This window comes from Calonectris borealis, chromosome 4 (assembly GCF_964195595.1).
Source record: "Calonectris borealis chromosome 4, bCalBor7.hap1.2, whole genome shotgun sequence".
In the NCBI taxonomy this organism is placed as follows: Eukaryota; Metazoa; Chordata; class Aves; order Procellariiformes; family Procellariidae; genus Calonectris; species Calonectris borealis.
The window spans coordinates 12728748-12752659 of record NC_134315.1 but is presented as its reverse complement, the minus strand read 5'-3'; the positions used below and the strand labels follow the sequence as shown (position 1 = coordinate 12752659).

Genomic DNA, 23912 nt, shown 5'->3' with positions numbered 1-23912 from the left:
AATCTAAATCCAAAGAATTGTTGAAAGTCAGTGGGACATTGGCTCTGAAACTCCATCATCTCTGGGCACTGGTGATGGAGTTACTCAGCTGTTTAGGAAAATTTCACTGTATCAATACACTTCTCCGAAGCAGAAATTAATCCCAGGTGCCTTGGCCAGTGAAAGCCCTGTATCTCACCGGATTGATAGGAGTGTTGACATGGGACTTGGTCTGTGTGTGTACTTTGTGCTGCCTCTCATTGCTGTCATCACATTCAGTCCAAATCTGACAGCACAAGGGTCTGGAGCAGCGCAAAAGCATAATACGTACCTCCTTAATGAACTTTTTGAGAATATTTTTGCTTATATGAAACACATGGAAAGGATAATATCTGCTTGTTCACGTTACAGCATCACGTATAGCAAAGTCAAACATAGATAAGTAAGGGCATACTCCACCCATTGCCTTCCTATAGCTTTGGCAAGTCCCATTCCAGGTAAGTGGACAAATTCTACTTTTCCTAATTTGAACTTTTCTGTGTTTAATACAATTTAGATAATAATTTAGGTAATAATCTCTAATCTTTTATATACCTCCAAACACTGATAAACACAAACTAAAGGATATGCAACACTGAATTAATTATTTGGTACTAAAAGAATGCTGAAAATGAATGAAAATTCTCCTCCACTCAACTTACTTGCTGATGTACTCTGCATTCAATAGCTTGCCGCATGTATTGCACTTAAAACAGCCCAAATGCCAGTGTTTGTCCAAGGCAACCAAAGACTGTCCATTTTTTATTTCTGAACCACAGCCCCCACAATCTGCAAAAGAAAAATCCAATATGAGTGAATCACACGCTTTAGATGGTCACGTAACAATACTGGTTACTGCAGTATGAGGATCCATCGGTGTCCTAGTAACAGCTCGTGCAGGCTCTAAACCTTGCTGCTGGCTGCTCACTGATGGATGACAAGAGGTGCTGCCCTAATATTGTCCTAACATTGCTAGAAGACGTGAATCATTCAAATAAAAAACTAATGACCTAGGTTTCCTAGTCACTTAGGTTTTATTGTAATACATTTATACTGTGTTTAAAAGATACGAAGTTTTGCTGATTAAGTTTTCAAGCATCACAAATCAGCCCAATAAAAGTAACAAAAAAAGACCTAAAAGTCATGAGATTAAAACAAATAATGGAACCTTCATATTAGACTTTGCTTCTGGCTCTGAAAGCTTTAGTCACAGTTCAAAATTCTTTTTGCAGCTGTGGAAAAAACTAAGCTGAAATTCTGATGTGAACTTCTGTAACACCAATACTTGAGAAGCATTACAAATTCCTGAGTAGTAGTGACATTGCAACATGTGAAAGTGATGGCTAGCTATATATTTGTAGACACTCACTTACATATTTATTATTTATAGAAATTCACTTATATAAAGCTCCAAAAAGTTGTAAGGAAAATTAAATGCAAAACATGTCATAACTGGATAACATAAGCTAGGCTATGTTGGTTAAACAGGCTATATGAGAAGTAGCTATACACCTCAGAAAAAGTAACTGAGGACAAGACTTCTTTGTGGGTTTGGCTGCTTTTTGGTTTTTTTTTAATGATGGAGGCTTTTGATACGGTAGCAAAAGCCAAATCCACTCTTAGCTTCCATGCCAGCAGTCCACCAGTGAGGGCTCTGTTTAGGGAAGCTACACTGACATGGGATTTGAACCCATAGATTCCGGTCTATGTATAATTTTCTTACAAAATGTTAAAACAGTCAGAATATGCGGAAAAATAGGGATAAACATCAGTAATAAACTAATTCTAGTATCAGTATCTCAATAACCCTTCTAATCCTTCCATCTTATGTGAAAACATATCTTATTTTTTAGGAATTCTTCATGTATACCAACAATTTGCTAGAGAAAAGACAAACCCTGAAAGACATTTGAAGAGTCATTTAGAGATGCCAGAAGAGAAAAAAACCCCACAACAATGTCTTGCATGGAGAGAAAGATACACAAAAGCTTTAAAAAAGATTTATCTATTTATTAAGAACATCAAACATAGGATCTCATTAAGACTTAAACAGTCCTATTAAAAACTTCCTGATTTAAGATTCTATTTAGTTGGTTACGTGACCCTAATGAGACGCTCTGTTAGTGCAATTGTGAATGTTTAATTTCTGAGCGCACAACAATAAAGGATAGTTCTTATTTTCCTTTAGTGGATTTGGAATGGATTAAGGGAGTAATAACGTGTCTCTCTAATATCACCCTGTAGAGCACCAATATGTGGAAACAAGCCCAGCACAAAAGCGTGTGCACCACAGATCAGAACATTTGAGTTTTGCTAATAAAAGAGAACATTTGGGTGTGTGCCTGGATTTAGTCCCACAAGACAATAAATACTGCAGTATCTATTCTTTAATGGCAATCAGATATTTTTTTTGTGATCTCCCCTGCACCAGGGGTTCATCTGGTAATCTTATTTAATCTCACTGCTTGAGGGTTTATTTCACAAACTTAATACAACACTTTGTGCTCAGATGTCATTCACCTTTCATCTAGTTTAAGCTTGGGTGAGCAGAAATGCAGCATTTTGTGAGTTACTTTTTTATTCTTAACTGCTGTTTTCTCTGTTAAATTCCAGATAATTAAAAACAAATATTGTGGTTGCTATGCCAACAGTGCCTATTGATGCAATGTCCTTGTCTTCCTGTCTTGGATGCAGCATCCTTTGGTGACTCACCTAATTTCAACCAATGACTCTGCAGAACACATCAATTTGCTGCTACATGTTGATATTCTTCCCTGAGTACTCTTTCAACATCAACACTGCCACAAGAGGTTTTCACAGCTAGCGTTTTATAAAAGAAACAAAACAGGTAGCTATGTATTTATATAGTAATAAAAAACTCAAGGACTTGGGCAAAAAAGCAAATATTTGACGTTCCTCATTTCTTTCAAATGTAACGCATAAAGGAGGTCAAAACCAAACTGGGAGGATGAAAATAGAAGGACTGGTCAGAAGGGGCGGTGATGTGGAGCCCAAGGAGTCCCAAGAGATCTCCTGAAAGCATTCTTGAGCTCAAGTCAGAGATAAATAGGTTGACGAATAACATACATAGTATGTATCAGGCAGTTCTGAGCCAAGCGCAAAACCAGCCTAACAGCGGGTCAAGACATTACTTGGTCCTTGACTCAGCTTGCTCGAAGTCACGTGTTTTTGTGCACTACTGTTCTTTTATAAAAATAATTGTTCGTTGAAAACGTTAAGGTCTTTTGCAAGAAGACTGCTGTTAAAACAAGGAGACACTAACGACATTTATTGCTTGTGTACTATGTAGCATAACTACAGACAGCCATTTTGGACTTTCAATTTTCCAGTTCAACCAAGATGTCTCTGACACTGCTTGATTATTCCTGAAACACTGGTTCTAGCCTAAGGATTAGTAAGTGCTTGGAAAACAGCTGTTACTACACAGCTCTTTCACATATTACGTACTAATATGAATGTTTCCCAAATTCTTTAGTATCTTTTTAGATATTTGGTTAATTTTCTGTATATTATCATTGATCAGGCTCTGACATATCCTGCTACATATACCTGCACGCATCTCCATGTCCTTGTGGCTGCAGTGCTTCCCATTGACCCATCAAAGCCCTACTCCCCACACCAAGGAGGGATTATACCATTGCTACCCAATTTTCCAAAGCCCCGGAGCTCTGCAGCTCCTGGGCCAGCTGCGTGCTGCATGTCACCAGGAAATCAGCACTGCAAGACACTGAGGAAATGGAATAAGGAAGAGATAAGAATGGACATAGTCTACACAGGTAAGGGAGATATTTAGCTGGGATCATGGCAACATCATGGCACAATTTACTTGCAGACCAGATATGGACCTCAGTTTGCCCTTTAAGAAGCCATGGTATCTATCAGCTCACCCCCATCACTACATTAGTTGAAAAGCAGAGGTGGTTAAGTCTCAGGTGAAAACCAAATCAAATTATTTTAGAACTCCAGTCTACAGTGTGGCAGGTATCCAGGTTTGAACCAAGACTCTTATCTGAATCCACTAAAAGCTGTAGCAAGCAAGATTTCCTCCAATTCTAATGCGTTTGAAAGCAGACCTGTATTTGAGGTTTAAATACTTGCATCTGTTTGAGATTTTATTCAGGGAAAAGCTACACTTTTGTTTTCCAAGGTCAGGTTTTGCCATAAAGATATGCTTCCAGTGCTCCTTCTCTTTGAGGCAAGTGGTTTGCTGAGGTTTGCAGATACCAGTGCACTGGGGAGGCTTGGTGCAGCGACCTGAGCGAGCTGGGGAAATGCCACACAAGAAAAACTCTCTAAGGTATGTGTGTGTGTACAGAGAAAGGGAATGTAAGTACATTAAAGGATTCTGTATCACAGATAATCAAATGACGTTGTTCTGTCAGTACTCAACCAGGCAAATAATTTCCATGAAAGTCAAAACCACTTTTCCCATATGACAAGGAGACAAACAGATGATAGGCCATTAAAGTATGGATCTGCAAATGCAGCCAGCCAAGATGGCTGATGATGATCCGTTTCTGGAATAAGTGACCAGAGAAAGCACCTAGGAGAGAGGGCCATCCCCTCCCCAAAAGAGAACAGCATTAGCAAGAGAGGAATCAGCATAGCGTCTCTCGCTGCATTCACGCAGCAGCTTTTGCTGACAAACTGGAGAAAGTAGAGGGTGAAAACTTCTGTAAAAAGAGAGGTGTGGGGAAAAACAAAGAAAAACGAAAAAAGAGGAGAAATTTTTCCCTGAAGTGAGCTGGATTCCTTATATACAAAGAAGAGCAATCTATGGGGTCCTTCCCTAGCCTTGCCAAATCCAGCTTGATGCGATATGATAGTCATTAAAAATATTTCTGTCTTTGCTGTTTAATTGAATTGCTGTTGATGTTTAATTACATATAGGCGGTGGATGAATGTTAAAGCATGGCAGCTCCTCATGAACAAATCAGCAAAGGACAGAGTTCAGAGCAACAATGCCACTCCATGATCTGCTGTAAAAAACGTGTTATGAAAAGACCACATTTCTTCTCTGCAGTGTTTCTATCTTCTGATAGTACACAATAGTATCGAGATCAAGGCAAATGTCCTTCTGGTCACGTTGCATACATTAACCCTTCCTGTGTAGTATTTAGCCATGCAGCCATGTCACTGCTATTTTCTGAAGCAATCCTGGAACACTTACAAATGATTAAATATCATGTTGGATTTTATTTTAGCTGGAGTTGGACTAAAACCTCAGAAATATTAACATCTATATTACGCCTTTCTCCAAATAATTTGATTTACTCCAGTTTTAATCAAATGTTCTGGGAGGTTTCTGCGTATCATTAACCCTATAATGGCACCATTTGTGTTTCTTTTTAATATCAAGACTTCTCAGAAAACTGCCATATACTTTTCACAAGACTACATTGTATTTCTTGACACCTTTTAAGCAGCATAGTGGTAAAAATTCCAGTTAAACATATCAGTGTAAGATTGTGTTCTTTAAACCTGTGCAGACTAAGAAGTACCAACAGAAAAGAGCCGAAACCCCTACTTACTTCGCAGGTTCTGTACCGGGAAAGAGCCGGTGCTGCTGGAAGGGGGCAGGGAACATTTCTGGCAGATGCACTCCTTCCCATTAAAAGTTACCCGGTCGCCTGCAGGGAAAGGCAGCCTACAACACAGGAAAAAAAAGCATACAGGTTACAGTCTCATGCCTTTATCAAAATTAAATATCATTCCATAAAGGAACTGATTATTACTCTGGTTTCTCTTTCTCTACTTGTCCAGTTCTCATTAATGATTTTTCAGCCACTTGGAGGCTGAAGTATCGAAGGGACATATCAAGCAGACAACTGCAAACGCAGATGTTACAGCTACTAAGAAAAAAATAATATCTAAAGATACAGAAACACACTGAGCACTCAAGTCCAAATCCTTGTGTATTTAAGAAATGTAGTATCAGCAAGGGTTGATCACTAACAGGATCAGTTACAGAATGAAAATAAAATTGGCATTACAGGGAGTAAGTACAGGCAAATGCAGCTGCTTTTATGTTGTTAAAATGCTGTGTGAAAGTGATGACTTATATACATTAAAAAACCAGCATTTGTCCTCCCAACTTTGATCATATCAAAGTCCTTCTCTTAGTCTACATGCTCAGAAAGCACATGTCAGTGAACCCCCATAGGAGAAAATAAAACCTGAAGTGTCTACATTACTTGTTAGCTCTACTCAGCAACAGCTCTCCTTACACTTAATTAAATCCTTCCTTTTCATCATTGTCCTTAAAACAAAAAGCTTTCCACCGTGAGCTTTCTTGTCTGGGCACAGAAACTACTGAGGTCTTTTCTCTAAGAGGACCAGATGGACAAATCACTTCACAATGCAGCAAAGGATGGTCAGGATTTAGAAACACGTTTCACTCCACCCAAAGCTCATGTCCAACTAAATCCCAAGCAAGCTAGCAAAATATGGCTTAAGTGGGGCACAAACATAATGCAAGCCTTCTGCCTCATGGTGCAGTCCATCTGATCAGATTACTTCATTAATATTTCTTTAAAAGTCTGCATGACATTCCCCCACAAACGCTATCAAATTCATACCAATTGAGAGGTGGTCTTCACTACAAAAGCTGCACAGATACTTCTTGCTAAGCATAAACATTATTTTGCTCCCTAAACCACCCAAGAGTGGCTTATTCAACATTTGTGTTGCGTTTATTACTTAAAAAGAGAATAAAAGCAATGCTGTCCTTTGTTTCTAAATAATGTTACTAAAATCTATTTTAAACCAGCTAAATAAGTGTTCAACACTGTCATCCATTGGGACCATAGGCAATACTTTAAAAATTATGAGAACACATGGAGTTTAAATATTGTTATATCTTTGGATATCTGATAATGAATTCTGCTTTTCACTTTTTTTTTTTCCCTTCACTAATGACTTAATACTCCAAATACTTGCTACCTTCTTACTTACTTAAAGTTAAGCTAAGGAAAAATATTTTATGGAAATACCCTTTAAAATTGTCCTGCTCTTTGACACAACTAAACCATGTTGTGATTCTGGTACAGAATTCCATGTGTGATTCTGCCACAAACAGGCCCAACACCGTGTTAGTACAGATCCAAGAGTTCTAAACTTCCACCTGTTCAAGAGAGGATTTTGTACCACGACTTTTATTCAACAACCTGATCAGAAGAAGACAACACTACCTCTAGTATAACAGAAAGGATGTGATGGAGCCACACTGCTCCAGTGAGCAGCAAGTCTGTCCTGTCTTGCAGCAATCCAGCAGCAGCAACCTCCTGTGTTATGTATTAAAAAAAAAAAAATGTTCTTTTAAGGTCATAACTGTTATTCGCAATGGATTTTTATACTGCTTAAAGTCACGGAGCCTTCTAATATATGGAATAATAAAAGGGTTTCATGAACATCACAGAACAGTTGAGGTTGGAAAGGACCTCTGGAGATGAACATACATTCATTCGAATAAAAATTACCAAATGTGATACACTTCTATATAGATAATGAAAATTAATGACTAATTAGCAAAAACTGTCTTAACAACGGGGTGATATAATTCAAATGCTGTCCCAGTTTTCTACTGCCAATGTGAAAGACACCATTTAATCATGTTTTCATTTTAATAAAATGTTACAGAATCAAGTCTAGAACTAAGCACTATTGATTGACCTTTAAAGGCACAAGCCAAGGAATTTCAACTGTTTCAGAACTGAGACAAGAACTTGGAATTGCCCTCCTATGTGTTTTTAGGAAGACATCTCATCTTGATTTACAGACACCCATATATTCATTACAACCACTGGTAATCTATTTTGAATTAAACCCCCACAAAAATGGTAACCTGCTCCACAGATACAATCACACAATTACACTGCCAGCAGTCCCAATATCTTTCATTCTCATGCACAGTTGCATGCCCTGGGCAGGATATTACCATCAAGTATGGTTTGCCATACTTTTTATGAGGAACAAGACTGGGACTCAGCTAATGACCCAACTGGACTCTCGTGAGAGGTCTCAGTAAAACGGCAGGCTTTGCACCATTAACAATCCTGGAGATGGTGATATCCTGGAAGCCATAGACGATTCACTGCTCTGAAGAAGGACCATGACTACTGAGCATTCTTGTATCTATTATATCAGGAGTAGAAGCCAGAGGCAAAGTTAATATATTTTTTTACTCAATGATGTACCTAACAAAAATTCAGCTGAACTTCCAGCTGAACACAGAAGTCCAGCTGAAACAGATAAAGTAGAAGTAGGGAAGTTCACTTTGAATCAGCTCAGCTAAGCTAGGCAATTAAACAATCTGAAAGAAAATACAGTTAAAACTTAGAGAGGAATAGGAAAATTGACCTCCTACAGCACAAAGACAGAGCCAGGTATGTGACACCCACAAATCACGCCAAAGCTCACAGGCACCACAGCACGCCACAGAGCCTCCGTCGGGGTGAGCGTTTTGGAGGCTTTCCTACCCCATAAACATACCTTATTTGGCCTATTTTCTGAAAGTTTAGGAACTATTCACTGTGCCCTTCCATTCAGAGGGGAGAGGGCAACAATTTCACTTCTCTATTAAGTTTTTCAAGTCTGCAAGATACTTTGCTCTACAAAAGCAGGGAAATCCTCCTTGGAAGTTGTCCGCCCAAAGGTACAGGCAGACGTTTCCTTCCCTCACTGGTCTTCTAAACTCCTAATTAAGTCGCGGCATTTGCTTCGCTATTTCGTTCATTGGGAACCCAGAATTCATACACAACACATTTGCCAGTATTTCCGTAACATCTGACCTCTCCCTTTCACAAGCAGCCCTACTCAAGGATTTCAACGCCGGCACGAGTGAAGGCACAACAGAAGGTGGTAACAGTCAATTAACAAGGTTTCAGTTTCTGAGCTCTTTAACTTGTGAGCAGGACTATATATAGCATTGTAGGTTAAGCGCAGCATATCTGCCTTCGAATATAATGACATCTCACAACCAGTCACACACTCAACATTGCTAGGTATGGGTTTTAATTAGCTACTTATCTTTTTAAAAATATTCAGTGTGATTTTCACAGTTGGATAATCTATTTTTAAAATTAGAATTAAAAGCATCTTTAAAGCAGCTCTCTGAAATGGCTTGTAGGATTTTAATACATCTTCTATGATTCATTTCCCAATGAATTTTGTTTTATCCACCTGCCTACAATATTTGTAAACCCAGAAACAACTGGAGCTGACCAACAAAATTATATTGTAAAACATCAAACCACCATCAGCCTAATCCAGGGTAACTGTGTGCTGACACTGAAAGGTCTGGACCTGGTCTCGCCCTTCTCTGCACCATGCCTCAACCTATGCAGCTGTGGGCATGTCATTCAAGCTTTCTGGGACAAAAGAAAATATTCAGTTCTTTTCAGAGCAAATGGATGGCATTCTGTCCTTTAAGTTGCTGATCTGACTCTGTGGCTGAACAGTCAACTAAATTTGATATAAGAAAATTAACAGAAGCCTATGGTCAGGGACGTGGGGAGAGCAGAGCTATCCATTTCAGTAGCAGCCTGCAGTTACACTGGGTCAGGCGCAATATCAGACTGCAACCTGAGGACCTACAGGATCAAATTCTTCTCTAACTTGTACCTGGTACAATCACATCCCTCAAGGTTGCTCCATAGGGACAAATTTGACCCAGGATGTTAAACCTGATGAGACAAAGTGGACATTACTTCCTATCTACTGCCTTCACGAATACCAATAAGGGCAAATGCTAAGTCCTGCACCCAGGGAGGAATAACCCCATGCCCCAGTACACCTTGGGGTTAATCAGCTGGAAAGCATAACAAGACATAGGGGTCCTGGTGGACACCAGGTTGAACATGAGTCAGCAGAGTGTCCCTGCGGCAAAGAAGGCCAACCGCGTACTGGGCTGCATTGGTGTAGTCAGCAGGTCCTGGGAAGTGATCTTTCCCTCTGTTCATCATTTGAGAGACCGCATCTGGAGCGTGTACCATTTTGGGCTCCTCAGGACAAGATTTACTGGAGGGAGACCAGTGGAGATGGGTAGGTCCAGAGCTGGAGCACAGGACGCGTGCGCAGGGGCTCAAGGAGATGGACTTGTTCGGCCTTGAAATGCTCAGGGGAGATCTTACTGCTGTCTAAAACTACCTGATGACGTGTATATGAAATTGGAGCCAGGCTCTTGCCAGAGATACAGAGTGAAAGGACAAGAGGCAGTGGACATAAGCTGGAACATGGGAAACGCAAACTCAATATAAGGAGAAAAAAAACCTACCATGAGCGTGCTCAAATGCTGGAACAGGCTGTCCAGAGAGTCTGTGGGATCTCCATCCTTGGAGACATTTAAAATGTGACCAGACAATGCCCTGCAGCCTGCTTGAACTGGACTTGCCTTGAGCCAGGGGCTGGACCACACAGGTCCCCTCCATCTTACATGACTCTACGGCTATAGTTACGCTCCATGCATAAACCTGAAGAGCAGGATAGCAAGACTCCTTTGTTCAGGAAGCACCATATATTGATAAATGTATTTGGTTTAGAATCAAAATGCCAAGAAGAACACTCAATCTGATTTCAAAACGTTGGCCTCAACTTCCAGATGAAGAAGACTGCTCCATGAGATGCTTTAAGAAGTACCCAGTACTGCTTAAGTGGGAACCAAACTCTTCTAAAATTCAGCAGCACTAAAAAAAGTGAGCAATTAAAAAGGTTTAGCATATTTGAAAAGTCTGACATAACAAACTGAATTTTAACTTCTAATTTTCAATATTGTCTTAACTTCTTAAGAGATATATACACAGACCCCCTCAACTTCTTTCTAGAAATAGCAGTGATGTATGTAGAACTATAAAATCCTTTGCGGGGGGCGGGAGGGGAGTTTTCAGTTTTCTGAATTTTTATATTCAACTGCCTGGCCGCAGTGAATTACCTTCTTGAAGATAATAGAAATATAAATGGATTGAGAGAAGTTTTAGATCTGGATTTGGCACAAAACCTCTTGAAGAATATGTAACTGCCTCTTTCCCCTCCACACATTATTCACCTCTGCACGGCACATATTCAACTTGTCAATACGCTGTTACAAGACAAAGCTTCCTAAATTCAGACAAAATACTGAACTCAAATATCTGAATTATGTAAAGGAAACATGTAGCTGTTTGGTTATTAACCTGAAACATACGTGCTAATTTATCCCCCCCAGCTAAGTAAGAGTCAAATTGTCCTCCTCTCTTCATCGTTTACATGTCACAAAAAGCTATAAACCTTTAATTGTAAGAATACTGAAATTAAAGGGATAATGATTATATACATTCCTCCAACTGGGTGAATAAACAACACCTGCAACTTTACCAATTACATTAACCCTTAAAACCAAAACCCAGATTTTTGATACCCTATGCACACACAGCATGTCAGTAACACTGAAATCAAATATAGTCTTTTATAGTACAACCTTATGCAGACCATACATCTTACGTATGTATGGTCTGCATAGATGTATTAATACATATATTTATATAACTTATTATCACACTAAGACTTCTCCTGAAAATTCCATTTTCAAAAGTACTATCACAGGTATGATTACCTGTTGCTTTTTGAAAGACTCAATTTCTGCCCTTCCCCATCCTGCATAAGATACTCCTGGGAGCCGTACAGTCCTGTCTCTGACAGCCATACAAGAGCTGCGTGCACAATTTTAATAAAACTCAGCTTCTACTGATACAGATAGCCTTAATTTTCTCCCTCTTTCTATTTCACTTTTACAAACATGTGAACCTTTTGGAGGAAATGTCTTTGGCAGCCCTCTGGAGGACACAGCCCCTTCCAATTAATGAAACTGTAAGAATAAGATTGCTCACCCGCTTCCCGGGAATTCAGAGTAAGCAGTTAATCTACAACATTTTTCAATCTGTGTTGTTATTCTTCTACTCATTCCTAGTTTTAAGCATTATCATAATGAAACACAACAGCAGAAAACGGTTTCACTGGACTATAAGCAGCGCTGGAAGAAGATGGGGCTAAACCCTCAATCTTTACGCCAGCAGAGCAAACATGCAGTTAAAACCTGAATTTGTTTAAGAGCCAACTGGTCAATGCAAGATAGAGAGAAACAATCACATAGGACGATATATTATACTGTACTTCTAATAGTCCGTTTTTCTCTGAATACTAATTCATTTTTTCACTCTTTGACCTGTGGCAGCCCAGGGCAATAGCATCTGAGTCCCAAGGGATGCCCAGGGATGAGCTGGGTTTCTGACAGATAAGCTTTTTCGCAGAGGAGGGCAGCAGCTTATCACCGCAGCGCAGAGGGCACCAGGGAATACAGCTCTTTCCTGTGACACCGGCCACCTGGCACTCGAAAGTAGTAATACCAGGAGCTCCAGAAAACGAATGGGCTTGTGTTACTGGCTTTATCCCACTGCTCCAGCTAGCTGGATGCACATTAGATTTTCTCACTGATTTTACCATCTGCAGGTACATACGCTTCCCACCAGTTTCTATTCAAATCTTATCTTCTCTGAAAATAAGAAAGAAAGGAGTTGCTACTGTGACTGGTTTACTATTCAACGCAGGAACAGTTTAAAAGCGTTACTTCAGAGCTACAGAAATACAGGTTATAAAAGTGCTCATTTAAAGCACTTAACGATCCTGCACCACTCTGGAGACCCTTGTCACAAGTGCAAAGTGCCTTCTGCTGCCGATGTTTTCCTGCTGAAGTTGCTAAGAGCCTTGCTTGGTTTCCATCAGAGCAGGATCAGCCCCGCTGTCAGGCAGTCACCACCTCACAAGTTCACACCATCCTGGAAGTCACATTTCTAACGGAGCACCCACAATAAAGTCCGGCTGTAAAAGGTAACGTCAGATGCAGTTTGCATGAGCAGCCAACTGCCTCAGACGGTGTGATTTTGGCCCATTAAAGTTTCTGCCCATGTGTAAGAAATGAGGACACAAATGGTACTCCTGACTCTTCCCACCAAAGAAAATGTCAAGGCAGAGTGCTTTACAATCCTGTACCTCAAATCAAATGGCTCCATTTTTTTGCCTTTTAATAATTATTTTTTTTAAACAAAAAGAAAAAGTTCTTTTTTCTGCTTTTTTTTCTGTATTTACAGTGTACCCACCTTATTTTTAATGAGGATATCACTCAATAAAATAAATGGTGATGATGTTTAGATAGGACACTCTTTCCCATAAAAAACATAAATTATGTCTGGCTTGCAAAGACTGGGGTAATTAAAGCAATGCTGATTTAAAGCAGTTGAGGACCCGGTCCAGTGTTTTTACTATAAACAGATGACAGAATTCTTCTGTTGCTCTGCACCACAAGTCAGTGTTACAACCCCCCTGGGAGACACTAATTGGATGCTGCTAGTCAGCAGGGCATTAGTTGGCTCTGACGAAGACAGCATAAATTTGTGCGTCCTTCTAAGGAAAGCAACGGAAGCAAATCTGGGTCTTTCTACTGAAGTTTTAGATAGCAGCAATTAGAAACTTCATCAGTGAAATAGCTTTTAATCCAACTCTTTAGTTATACAGAAAGTTAGGGAACATCTCTGAATTTTTTTTTTAATATGAAATACTACTGTATTAGGAACTTCATTTTTAAAAGCTTTAGCATGTCATCAATACACATGATATTTGTAGCATGTTTTAGTGAGTATTTTCACTGTATTGCAATTCAGCTCACCTGAATTGTTAGGTACCTAAGAATAAGTAATTTAGTCATATGGAAAATTGTTCTGAATTTCCAGGGAAACGAGACAAATTGTACCACCAAGCTCCAAACTATCAGCTGAAGGACTGACTAAATACACCAAGAGGTTAATATATCCAACGGCCTGACTGAAACCTAAGTTAGGTACCAAGCTGCTAAGTACAGTAACACACAGGTAAATAATTTATGCCTCAATGCTAATGCTGTGGCTGAGGATACAAGCACATTTAGCAGGAAAACAGAATCAACCAGTTTTTCTTTTTCTCTTAAATGAAGAAGTACCTCACTTTACAAAAGGTACTAGTGCTAAGAAGAAAGGTACCAAGATTTAGCTGTGCTCATCTGCAGAAGAGCTGTAATACAGACAGGCTGCAGGCCAAGAGCATGTGCAGCCAGCAGTTAACTCATGAGATATAAATTAGCCAATTAAATAATTTTTCCTCCTATTTAAAAAAAAAAAAAGATTATTTTAGTTTTTTTTTCCTTATCTTTACTCTTCATGTTTGTTTAAAGTATCCAAAAGGAAAAAATCTCCTATTAAACATGGCAAAACTTGAACAGACAGAATTTAATATAATAAAGGCTTGTCAGTCTCAGAACCTTCCTGTTAACACGGCTATTTAATTATTCCTGCAACTGATACATTAAATTGATATCCTGCCATGAAACACAGCTGTTTTGGAATTTGAAGTCCTGCTTCTGCAGCAGCACAGGAGGACATCTGAGCTCGGCAGCCCTACGAACTGGGCAGATGCGGCTGGCAGACGGCCACAGTGACATGGACATGCTGGTTTTGGACTGCACAGTCACCTGCACCAGCACGTATAGCATCTACAGTGCAATGCATCAGTGCCCCGCTGTGCTTTCCCTTTGAACGCGGGGTTACTTTTCTTGTACTGCTAAAGGGTCAAGTCTAGCCAGAAAAATTATTACAGCATTTCCATTTGCTCCAGACTGCTGTAACAGTGCATTTCCTGAAGGTCTGGTGGACTTAAAAGTTTCTTCCTGAAGTCTTCAACAGATTTGTTTGTGCTATTTCCACAGAAGTGGATTCAGATGCAGGTCAAATGGGCATCAATCGCTTGTACTGCAGAGCCTGCAAACATCCTCGCCAACACTGGGTCACAGCATCGCACGTACCCGCGTGGGAAATGATCCCACTGAACTCCACCAGCCTGCTGGGGGTGGGGGAAACCTTGTGTGCTGCGTCACTTGTCACCTCCACGGCTGCTGGAGACCCTCAGTGAAATCCAACACGTACGTAAGTGTTTGTGAGTCCCGGACCTTTCTGTCCTATTTTAAATGACTAATGGAGTTTCTGGGAAGTAGCACTGTGAAACTTTGGTTTAAATCTATCAATACGATATCCACTCAGTTCGCCGAAGACTCAGCCACTGGCCTACGAATCCTTTCTAACTTCAAGACAAAAGACAAAATAGCAGACATTGGAGAAATAAAGCAACATTTGGGGCTAAAGGTCTGACAGTAGAGGCAGTGGCAGTTTCTCAAGCACTTTGAAAACCTCACACATGAGATACCATAAAACAGAAAAAGCATTTGAAACAAAAAGAGGCACTCAGAATTTGTGTTTGGTTTTTTTTTTTTAAAAATTCTGCTACTTTTTAAAGAGTGGATACCAGAAAACTAGAACTTCCCCCCCCCATCTATAGGCTATAAGTTTGAATGCCTGGCATTCGTCTTTCAAGATCTAGTTCGTAAATGAAACACAACTTCATGTAGAAAACATACCTGCAGACAGCGCACACAAAACAGTCTGGGTGATAGGTTTTGCCCAGTGCTGAGACCACTTCTCCCTCAATGAATTCATCACAACTGAAGCACCGTGTGCCATAGAGTCTCTGGTAGTCCAAAGTACAGATGTAGTCTCCCTGTCTCACAAAAAATCCTCCTTGAGCCAGGTCACATCCACAAGCTGCAGGAAGAGAAAAGGCAGACTCAGAAGGCTGGAAAAGCAAAGCTCACTCTCTAAGACGATGCTGATTTTTCACCTCTGATCGGTATGGTTCCTAGTGGAGTATTTAAGTACTTCAATATATGGGCTTATGATCACAGAACAGTTGTGCATCCGAAAAACACTACTTTTATAGTAAATTACATCAGTGATGTATTTTGTACAGTAATAGTTTGGATTTATTCCACGTAAAAATATTAACCTCAGTGCAGAAGCCGCTAGTACAGAGTTAAGTCTTCAGAATTTGAGTTCAGGGCTAGCATACACAACATCCATCATAATTAACAGGTTAAAGGAAATGCATAAAGGATATAAACCTTCAAAATCTAAAGCACCAATGTTACAAAGAAACATCTCTGAGAGATTACAGTTGTCTGATATTCCTCCTGGACACAAAAGTGGTTAAAATACTGTGCCCTCTAAACACGGGGTCTGATGCGCACGGCAACTGCTGTCAACTTCCACAGGTTTACAAGATCCTTTTTTAAAATCAGATCTTACGTTTACCTGATAAACACCACTCACCAAGTATGAATTGGAAGAATCTCCAGAACCATCTGCTCCTGGCAAAAATAGAGTTTTTAATCCTATCTGTCAATTTTTTTTTTTTAAGCTAAATCTGTAGTAAAGAGTTAAAGTTGATTAACCAAAGGCTTGTGAGACTTTTCAGGGGTTTTCTCCATTGCACCAGGGATGGAGCTAGGCTGGCATTTTGAGAACATGTAAGATGGGAAAGGAGAGACACAACACTCTGGCTAAAGTCATACAGAAGTAGAAGACAGATATGTAGATGATGATCCTTATCCATATTGACCAGGATCTTTGAAAACAGACCTGAATTGATTTATAAGGAGACCTGGAATTCAAAATGGTGATTCTGCTGCTGTGCTGACTACTACTTTACTCTAAGTCATAGCATCACACTTGTTACTACGTACTTCTGCTCTTGGGGATGTGCATGTAGGGAAGCCCTTCCAACAGCAAACAGTGCTTACAGTCAAACGAGGCTGAAGAGACGACTGCGGCAGTGTCACTCCTCGCATGAAGCACACAGAAGAGTGGGAATGTTGCTTATCAAATTTGGGTTGCATGTACAAAACACTGCAGAGCTGCTCAGTGCTTTGGTCCCAAAATAGCAGAGGTACCTAAATGTTTAAAGTTCAAGACTGAGATTTCTGCTTAGGTACCCGAGAGTCCACAAGCACTTTGGTGTTTAAACGTAAAGCCTCCCAACTCATACCAAAGCCTGTCTACAATACCAAAATCAGTCATCTTGCATCTAAACTATGAGAAATGAGTCCAGCAGGCATGCTCAAGGCACAAAATAACACATACTCACAGCACAGAAACCCCAAGAAAGCATACGATCCTGAACATTCATTCAAAAAGACATCCAATCACCCGCCCTTTTTTGACCATCTTTCTTAGTAGCTAGAGACAGCAGCACAGGAGGCCTGGGCTCAAGGCCCTCTTTAAACCCTGAGTGGGCATCTGCATCCTCATCTTTCTCCCTGGAGAAGGCCCCAAGCACTAAGTGACAAAAAACAACAATCATGCTGAAACTGTATCAGTATATGACCAAGAACTGAAGAACACCGGGTTAATTAACCTTTCTTATAAGTCAAAATAATTCCAATTTTATTGCATTTGTCATGGACAACAACCAGGGATTAGATGATTTATCGTGCAATACACTGTTCATGCGCTTTATCTCACAGACTTAACACATTCGCTGTAACATTTTTCTTTCTCACCCTTGTTCTAATTTTTACTGAGGACATGCTTTTTGAACAGACTTTTCAAAAATATGGCATGACTTGCTGAATATTATGAGTTTCTTCCGGTGTATATATTTCACCTAGGTACGTACTGGTGCGACAGAAGCACAAATCAACTATGGATTTAAGACGATGCTGAGCAGCGTGCTGAGCTGATACTAATGATGCACTAGAGCAGCTCTAAATGGTATCATACGGCGTTTAAACTTGCAGAGTGGATAGTAAGGGAAAAAAGTTAAGGGACATAATTGGGTTTTCTGAAGTGAGCAGGGAGGGGTTACGTCCCTACGGAGTATTTCTTTATGCCAGCAATGGCACATCTTACTGCAGCGCACCTGAACAAAGCCACCCAGAACCACTTGGAGCCGCAGGGCAGGCACCAACCTACGCGTTTTGGCCTGTGCCATCCAAGAGGGACTTGGAGCTGGGCCTCCGTAAGAGGGGGAAGACGAGGAGTTGATAGCTTCCCCACAAATTACCTGCCACTGCTCTGTCGTGCACTCTTGCCACTACTCACCCGCTAAAACGGGCGGTAAGCACAAGCAGATCCATGTGTGTTTACTGCTGACGTGGGTCCTTAAGGGAGGCCACGCAGGCCCTGTCTCACTGCTAACAGGGCCCCGGTGCTGAGGTTCGGGGCAGGTGGGGCCGGCAACAGCCCTGTCACTGGTGTTTGATGGGACCCTCTCTCACCCTGAAGGCATCTGCCTTTCTCTCCGCCGTCACCGAGGTTACAATTACTATGGCTTGTTGCGTATTACTCCAAAGCAGTTTGCGCTAATGGACTTAATCCTGGCTTCTCAGGAAACCCTGCAGTGAAACTGCTTACCCAAAGAGAGCCAGACAAACGAGATATTTGGACTTCAAAATAAAAGCTGAGCTTGGCATCCTCTACCCAGCCCCCCTCTGCGTTGCCGTCACTTCACCTCCCCGCACGCAGAGTGGCTGATTCAAGAGGGAGGAACCCAAATTGCTCCATTAAGCACGGGCAAGCGTGAGCAGAGCACGCGTTCATTTGAACAGCAGAATGAAGATTAAGGATTGTTTTCTACCCAAGTTGTGCTAATACACGTTACTGTACTTTCCAATTCATATTAATGGATTCAGCCTGACAGCCACAGCAGGTACGCTGCGAGTGAACTCCGTGCTGAAGCCATGGGCTCTTCTAGTGGCTTTTGCTACACACCACGCTAGGGTGACATTCATACAAGAAATGAAGCGGACCACGAGAAGGAAAAACGACTTACCAACAGACTTGCTCCACAGTACAGAGCTATTTCAAGATACATGACTTTCTAGATAAACCCAGTGTTGTAAATCTCACTCACCTGTAGCTCTAGAGCAATAGATAGGATAGAAAAAATTAACAGGCTAAGATTGTAATTAGGTAATCGGCCAAGGCGGAGATGACAGTGGTTTGTGAAGAAGGGGGAAGCACAGCCTCAGGGAAGGCTATTAGTACAGCTGATTAATGACTATGGGAAATGCCAATAGGAATAATATTCTTGCTACAACAAAGCAGACCCATGGCAATGAAGTGCACTAATGACCCAAAGCCCATAGGCACTATTGGTGCAGAGGGGGATCCCGATAGACGGGGAGCTGGATACCTTGAGACATGGAGAAGGGATTTACTTTAAATGCACAAGGTGAAATGTCTTCCGTTCAAACAGAAGCAATAAAAAAATTCCCTTCTGAGTTGCAGAAGGAAAGAAAGACTTGCAAATATTGGCAATCACAGGAAACTAGAAGTCATTAATGTTTTGAAGTAGTAAGTAAGGATGCACTGGGCCAAGCAGGTCCCACTGAGCTAGCTTAGGACTAAAGATAGCATACTTTGTGAGCACACAGGGTATATCTTGCTCCGTTATTTTCACAAAAGACTGATTCACAGCAGAGCAGGGCTATCAGGATGACATAAAGAATAAAAGCCTATTTTAAGAGACAAGCAGAGCTTGGCTTGTTTAGCGTAACAAAAAAACCCCAACAACCTCAGGAAACAACTAAAAACTCAACATATAGCTGAGGTTTAAACAGAGTGAGTTAAAGAAAAGACGAAGAGCTATTTAAACCCAATGAGAATGTTGTCACAAGAACAAGTGAGGAAACCCTGGCTATTAATAAATGGAGGCTGCATATTAATACAAGCGTTTCTAACCATCATAGGAAAGAGGCTGTGGAACAGCATCCCAGTAAGAAGGAAAAAAGATAGAGAAAAAAGCCTCAGATCTCTATAGCTTTGGAATGAAGTCTGAGCAATATTAAAAAGGGATTATGAGATATGGTTAAAATATTACCTTAAAGAGACTATCTTTGAAAGGCTAATGAGAGAGAGATCACAAAACCATAAAAAGTATCAAATGGGAAACAAGCTTGGATGAAATGAGAAAAAAAATCGTTGTTTTTTTTTAAATTTCTGAGGGTTTGAGTACCTTATACCCAATACCATCCACAAAATATAAATATCAACATTTGAAAATACAGTTGTTCTGTTTAATGCTTCTACTTAATTAAGCAGATCCATCTGTCTTCTTCCATAAAATCAGCACTTAGCAAACATTACAATATAACAAATACCTAACAGTTTTATTCAACTGTTCCCTGATACCACACGAAATTTCTAGTCCTTGAATTCTATGGTTACAGCAGAAAATGTGTGGGAAATAAGGAAAGAAGTTCGTTCTTTTTCACTGACAGTACTACTTTCTGTGATTACAGTAGTAGAAATAAACTGACATATAAATAGGTTATAGTATAAATTTATTTGGAAGCAATTAGATCCGTAACAAATTGAATTGAGACTAGTGGCCAACCTGCTTATTCTGCTTTGGAGATTTGATAACCTCTTCCACTCAGCAAGGCTATTATTAAATCTCCTGATGTACGTCAGTGTGACTACTGATTCAGTTTAGTGCAAGAACATTTTTTATGGCAGAGGATTGTAATTTTCTTGCATATTTCTTTTATAAAGCCAGCCACTTTTATGTCACTAAAAACATAACTTGTGAAGATTTTAGCTGAAGCAATCTTACATGTGCCATACTAAAGAAAAACTTTTTTTTTCAAAATGAAAACAGGCTTTTCAGGCAAAAAAGTTAGGTACATTGTAAAATATTTCTTCAGAGAAAAAAGCTGGGATGAAAAGATTTCAAACAGGCTTAGCCATCACACAAGTTTTATCTCTATCAGTGATGCAGGTTTTTAGTGTTTTAGCATTCCAAGAAGTTTCAAAAATCATTTGTATCAGACCTTGATGCCACATTTAGCCCCTTAATGTCAATTCTTGTCAGTGGTCATTAGTTCTTCTAGAGTTCCGTCCAAACTGATTAGCTACAAGCAAAACTCCTAAGAAAGAGAGTCCATTAGTGCATTTTTTGGCACAGAAAACTGAGTAGGGTGGGCTTTTGGCCCTTTCTTTCCATCTTGTTTTGGCATACGCCCATAACAGAGACCACGTACGTGACAGTTCACAGAGGTGCTACCCTCTGCGAAGTCTTTGTATTTATTCATGAATGAACAAAAATCTAGCTCATGAGTGAATCCTGGGCACAGGAGGGAGTCCCTCTTACTCACCGACTCTGCAGGCTGAGGGAAGTCACAGCTTTTCCAACATCCAAATCCTCCCCTGCTCTTCACCCATCACTCCATCACAGCTATGCTCCACCAGCCACAACTCGTCACAAACCCTCGCTCCTGCACTCCTTGAACCATCTGATACAATTTAACCCGACACCCAGGTGACCAGAGGAGGACACAGGGATTCCAGTTAAATACTGGCTTGGATATTAAAATAGTCCCAATTTAAAGCTGAGAAGAGTAGCTCCGAAAACGGACCCATTAGCCATCCCTTGGGCGAGATGCTGCGCCCCTTGCCTGCTACTTAGGTGGACAGAGACACTGCCCAGCTGAGATGATCCTGCACACCTGCAGAGACAAGCAATCCGGGAAAGGAAAGCTGGAGGCAGTCTAGGGAGCATGTTTGAAGGCAACTACCAGATCTTACTCTCCTAGGATAGGAAACCAGCATTATGTCACAGATCCACTCCTACCCAACACTTGCCATCCAAAATGAGTATCTGGAGGTAGGGTTATTTAAAACATAGAAACAGTTTCCAACCATTACTGAAGTTCATCTTAGTGAAACAAGAAAAGCACTGCAAACATAGCACTTACGATAACGAAGAGACTAACACTGAGTAACTCAGCTGCTTGTCTTGGTATTACCCTGCATACCAAGGCAATGCCCTATCCTGAACAGTTACAAGCTTTAGCAGTAATTTTTCAGTGGTGAATAAATAAGTGTTTGTCTCCTCTTATGGTATTTGGCAGCAGGCCAGTACCTGGACGTGCTGTGGGACTTGAGATGGAAGATAGCCACATCATTTCTGAGGAGGGTGCCTCAGGATGGCTTCTCTGACAACTCAGTCATTCCACTCATTAAGATGGTTTGCAGTTACCTGACACCAAAACACTTCATACAAATCTGAGGGCTTCCTCTACTTGATTAGAAACAAGCTACTTTTTCCCCAACCCAGTGTCTGTAACAGCACCTGCAGCACTGTCATTTATGCTGTGTGATTTCACAGTCAATCTAACTCTATAATTCTTTATTGCCTACAGCCTATAAAAATAAATAGCAGCAATAGCAATTAATTAATGCACTTCAAGCATGTTGCTATCCCACTATTGTATGTCATCAGTATTCCATTTGCACTGTACGAATATAAAATGCATCTCTATTTTCCTTGCTTCAGTAGGCTCATTTGCTTACTGAAAGTAGATTTATTTTTTGGCTGCGTGCTGGGCCTGAAAATCAGCTGTGTATTGAAAAGCTCGGAGGATGCTACGCTCACTGTGCTGCTGTACACTACAGCAGGTTGTAACAGTAAAATGCACCGGTCGTTCTTGTCATCCAAACAGTGCCGTTTTGCTTTCAGCCTGCCAGACAACCAAGAGTTTTGCTTATCAACCTGCAACTGCATGTATGAAGCCTATTTTTTTTCTCCCATTTGTTGCCTGATGTAAGCCACCAAGCACGAATCCAACACAGGAGAGAGAGGCAGAGATCCTGAAAATAAAAGAAGGAACAAAGACCCTTTCATAACATTGTTACGGAGAAAACAAGAAAAAGATCTCTGCTTGCTCAGAGCTAAATAAAAGTTTTCTTCCTCAGCACTGCAGCTTTATGTCCATTTCTAGTATTTTCCTCCATCTCTGAGATGGACACTGGTGGCTGACTAAGATCCCAAGAATGACAGATAGTATGTTGTTGACATAATTCTCTTTTGGCAGCTAAACTGCATGTCTTCATACACCATTGATGCAGTCTGGGAGCCCATTCTCCAAAAGCCCATGATTCTGTCTGCAACATTTCTCCTGGCCACTATGCCTGTGACAAGCAATAGCAACCACCTGGCAAACTTCCACCACTACAGCTTTGACTTAACTTCAAACGACCGGCAATTAATTTGAAGCAGTCTAAGCCCATTTCCAGAAGATAACTCTCACTGTGATACTCCTCCTGATGCGTGCTCTGGTGCGGATGAGTCCAGGTAAGATTTTCACAAAGGTTTTGGGGAAGTCTTCCCCAGATGGAAGTTTGCTGACCATGCAAAGTCTGCATGGGAATATCATGTCACTCATCCTCTTGGACAAAGCAAGACAGAAGGAACCTTGCGATGGTATATAATCCACATAATCCAATCACTCTTCCTAGGCAGGAGTGATTATATCTAAGTCTTTCCAAGCAGATGTCCGAGAAATCAAGAATACTCAAGCCTCTCAGTCACTGGCAGCATTTTAGCTACAATGTCTGAAATACCAGGTATAATCCCAAGGATTGGAATCTCACCTCATTTTGTTACAGTCCGGGGTAAACAAAGATAGGAATATGCAGCATCAGGAAAGTCTGGGGCAGACTTGCTGGCCCCCTCCCAACCAGGGACTGCAGGAAGGCAGACAGTTCTGCTCAAGGAAAACCATACCAACTTTCTGGAGTGGGTAAGATACAGAGAACTGTGGGCTATATCTTATCCATCTTACAACACTTCACTGTGCATGTGTAGCATTGATAAAGCTATAAAGGATACCTCGTACAGCACATCTACACAAGCTCTCAGGCTAGACTGGCCATGATACCCATAAATTAATTTGTGGGGTACACACTTCAGCACGGGAAAACCCTTAGAGATTCAGAATGCTCTTATAAGACTGACAAAACATTAACGACTCAGGTGTACTAATTAAAATGAAGGAGAGTGTGGGGAGTTTCCTGTGCACTACGTAACTTGACTCCTATAATTTATGAGAACTACACATGTAGTAATTTTTGCATTAGAAAGTGCATTTCCATTTTCCATTTCCCTTCTGGAAAGCAGAATTTCCCAGTAGCTTAAAGACAGTG

The 23912-nt window shown here is 40.7% G+C and overlaps 1 protein-coding gene across 5 annotated transcripts in view; it reads right to left on the bottom strand.

The window, feature by feature from the left end:
* Positions 1-23912, bottom strand: part of ABLIM2 (actin binding LIM protein family member 2) — a 150932-nt gene that overhangs the window by 77686 nt on the left and 49334 nt on the right. For all 5 annotated transcript variants that reach the window (XR_012673451.1, XR_012673452.1, XM_075148656.1 and 2 more), the window contains exons 3-5: positions 15509-15692; positions 5571-5686; positions 681-807 (exon numbers count right to left, since the gene is read on the bottom strand). Coding sequence is in view for 3 of the 5 variants with exons in the window: in XM_075148656.1 (XP_075004757.1) it covers positions 681-807; positions 5571-5686; positions 15509-15692 (427 nt within the window). In the remaining 2 variants the exon portion in view is untranslated. The remainder of the gene's footprint in view (positions 1-680; positions 808-5570; positions 5687-15508; positions 15693-23912) is intronic.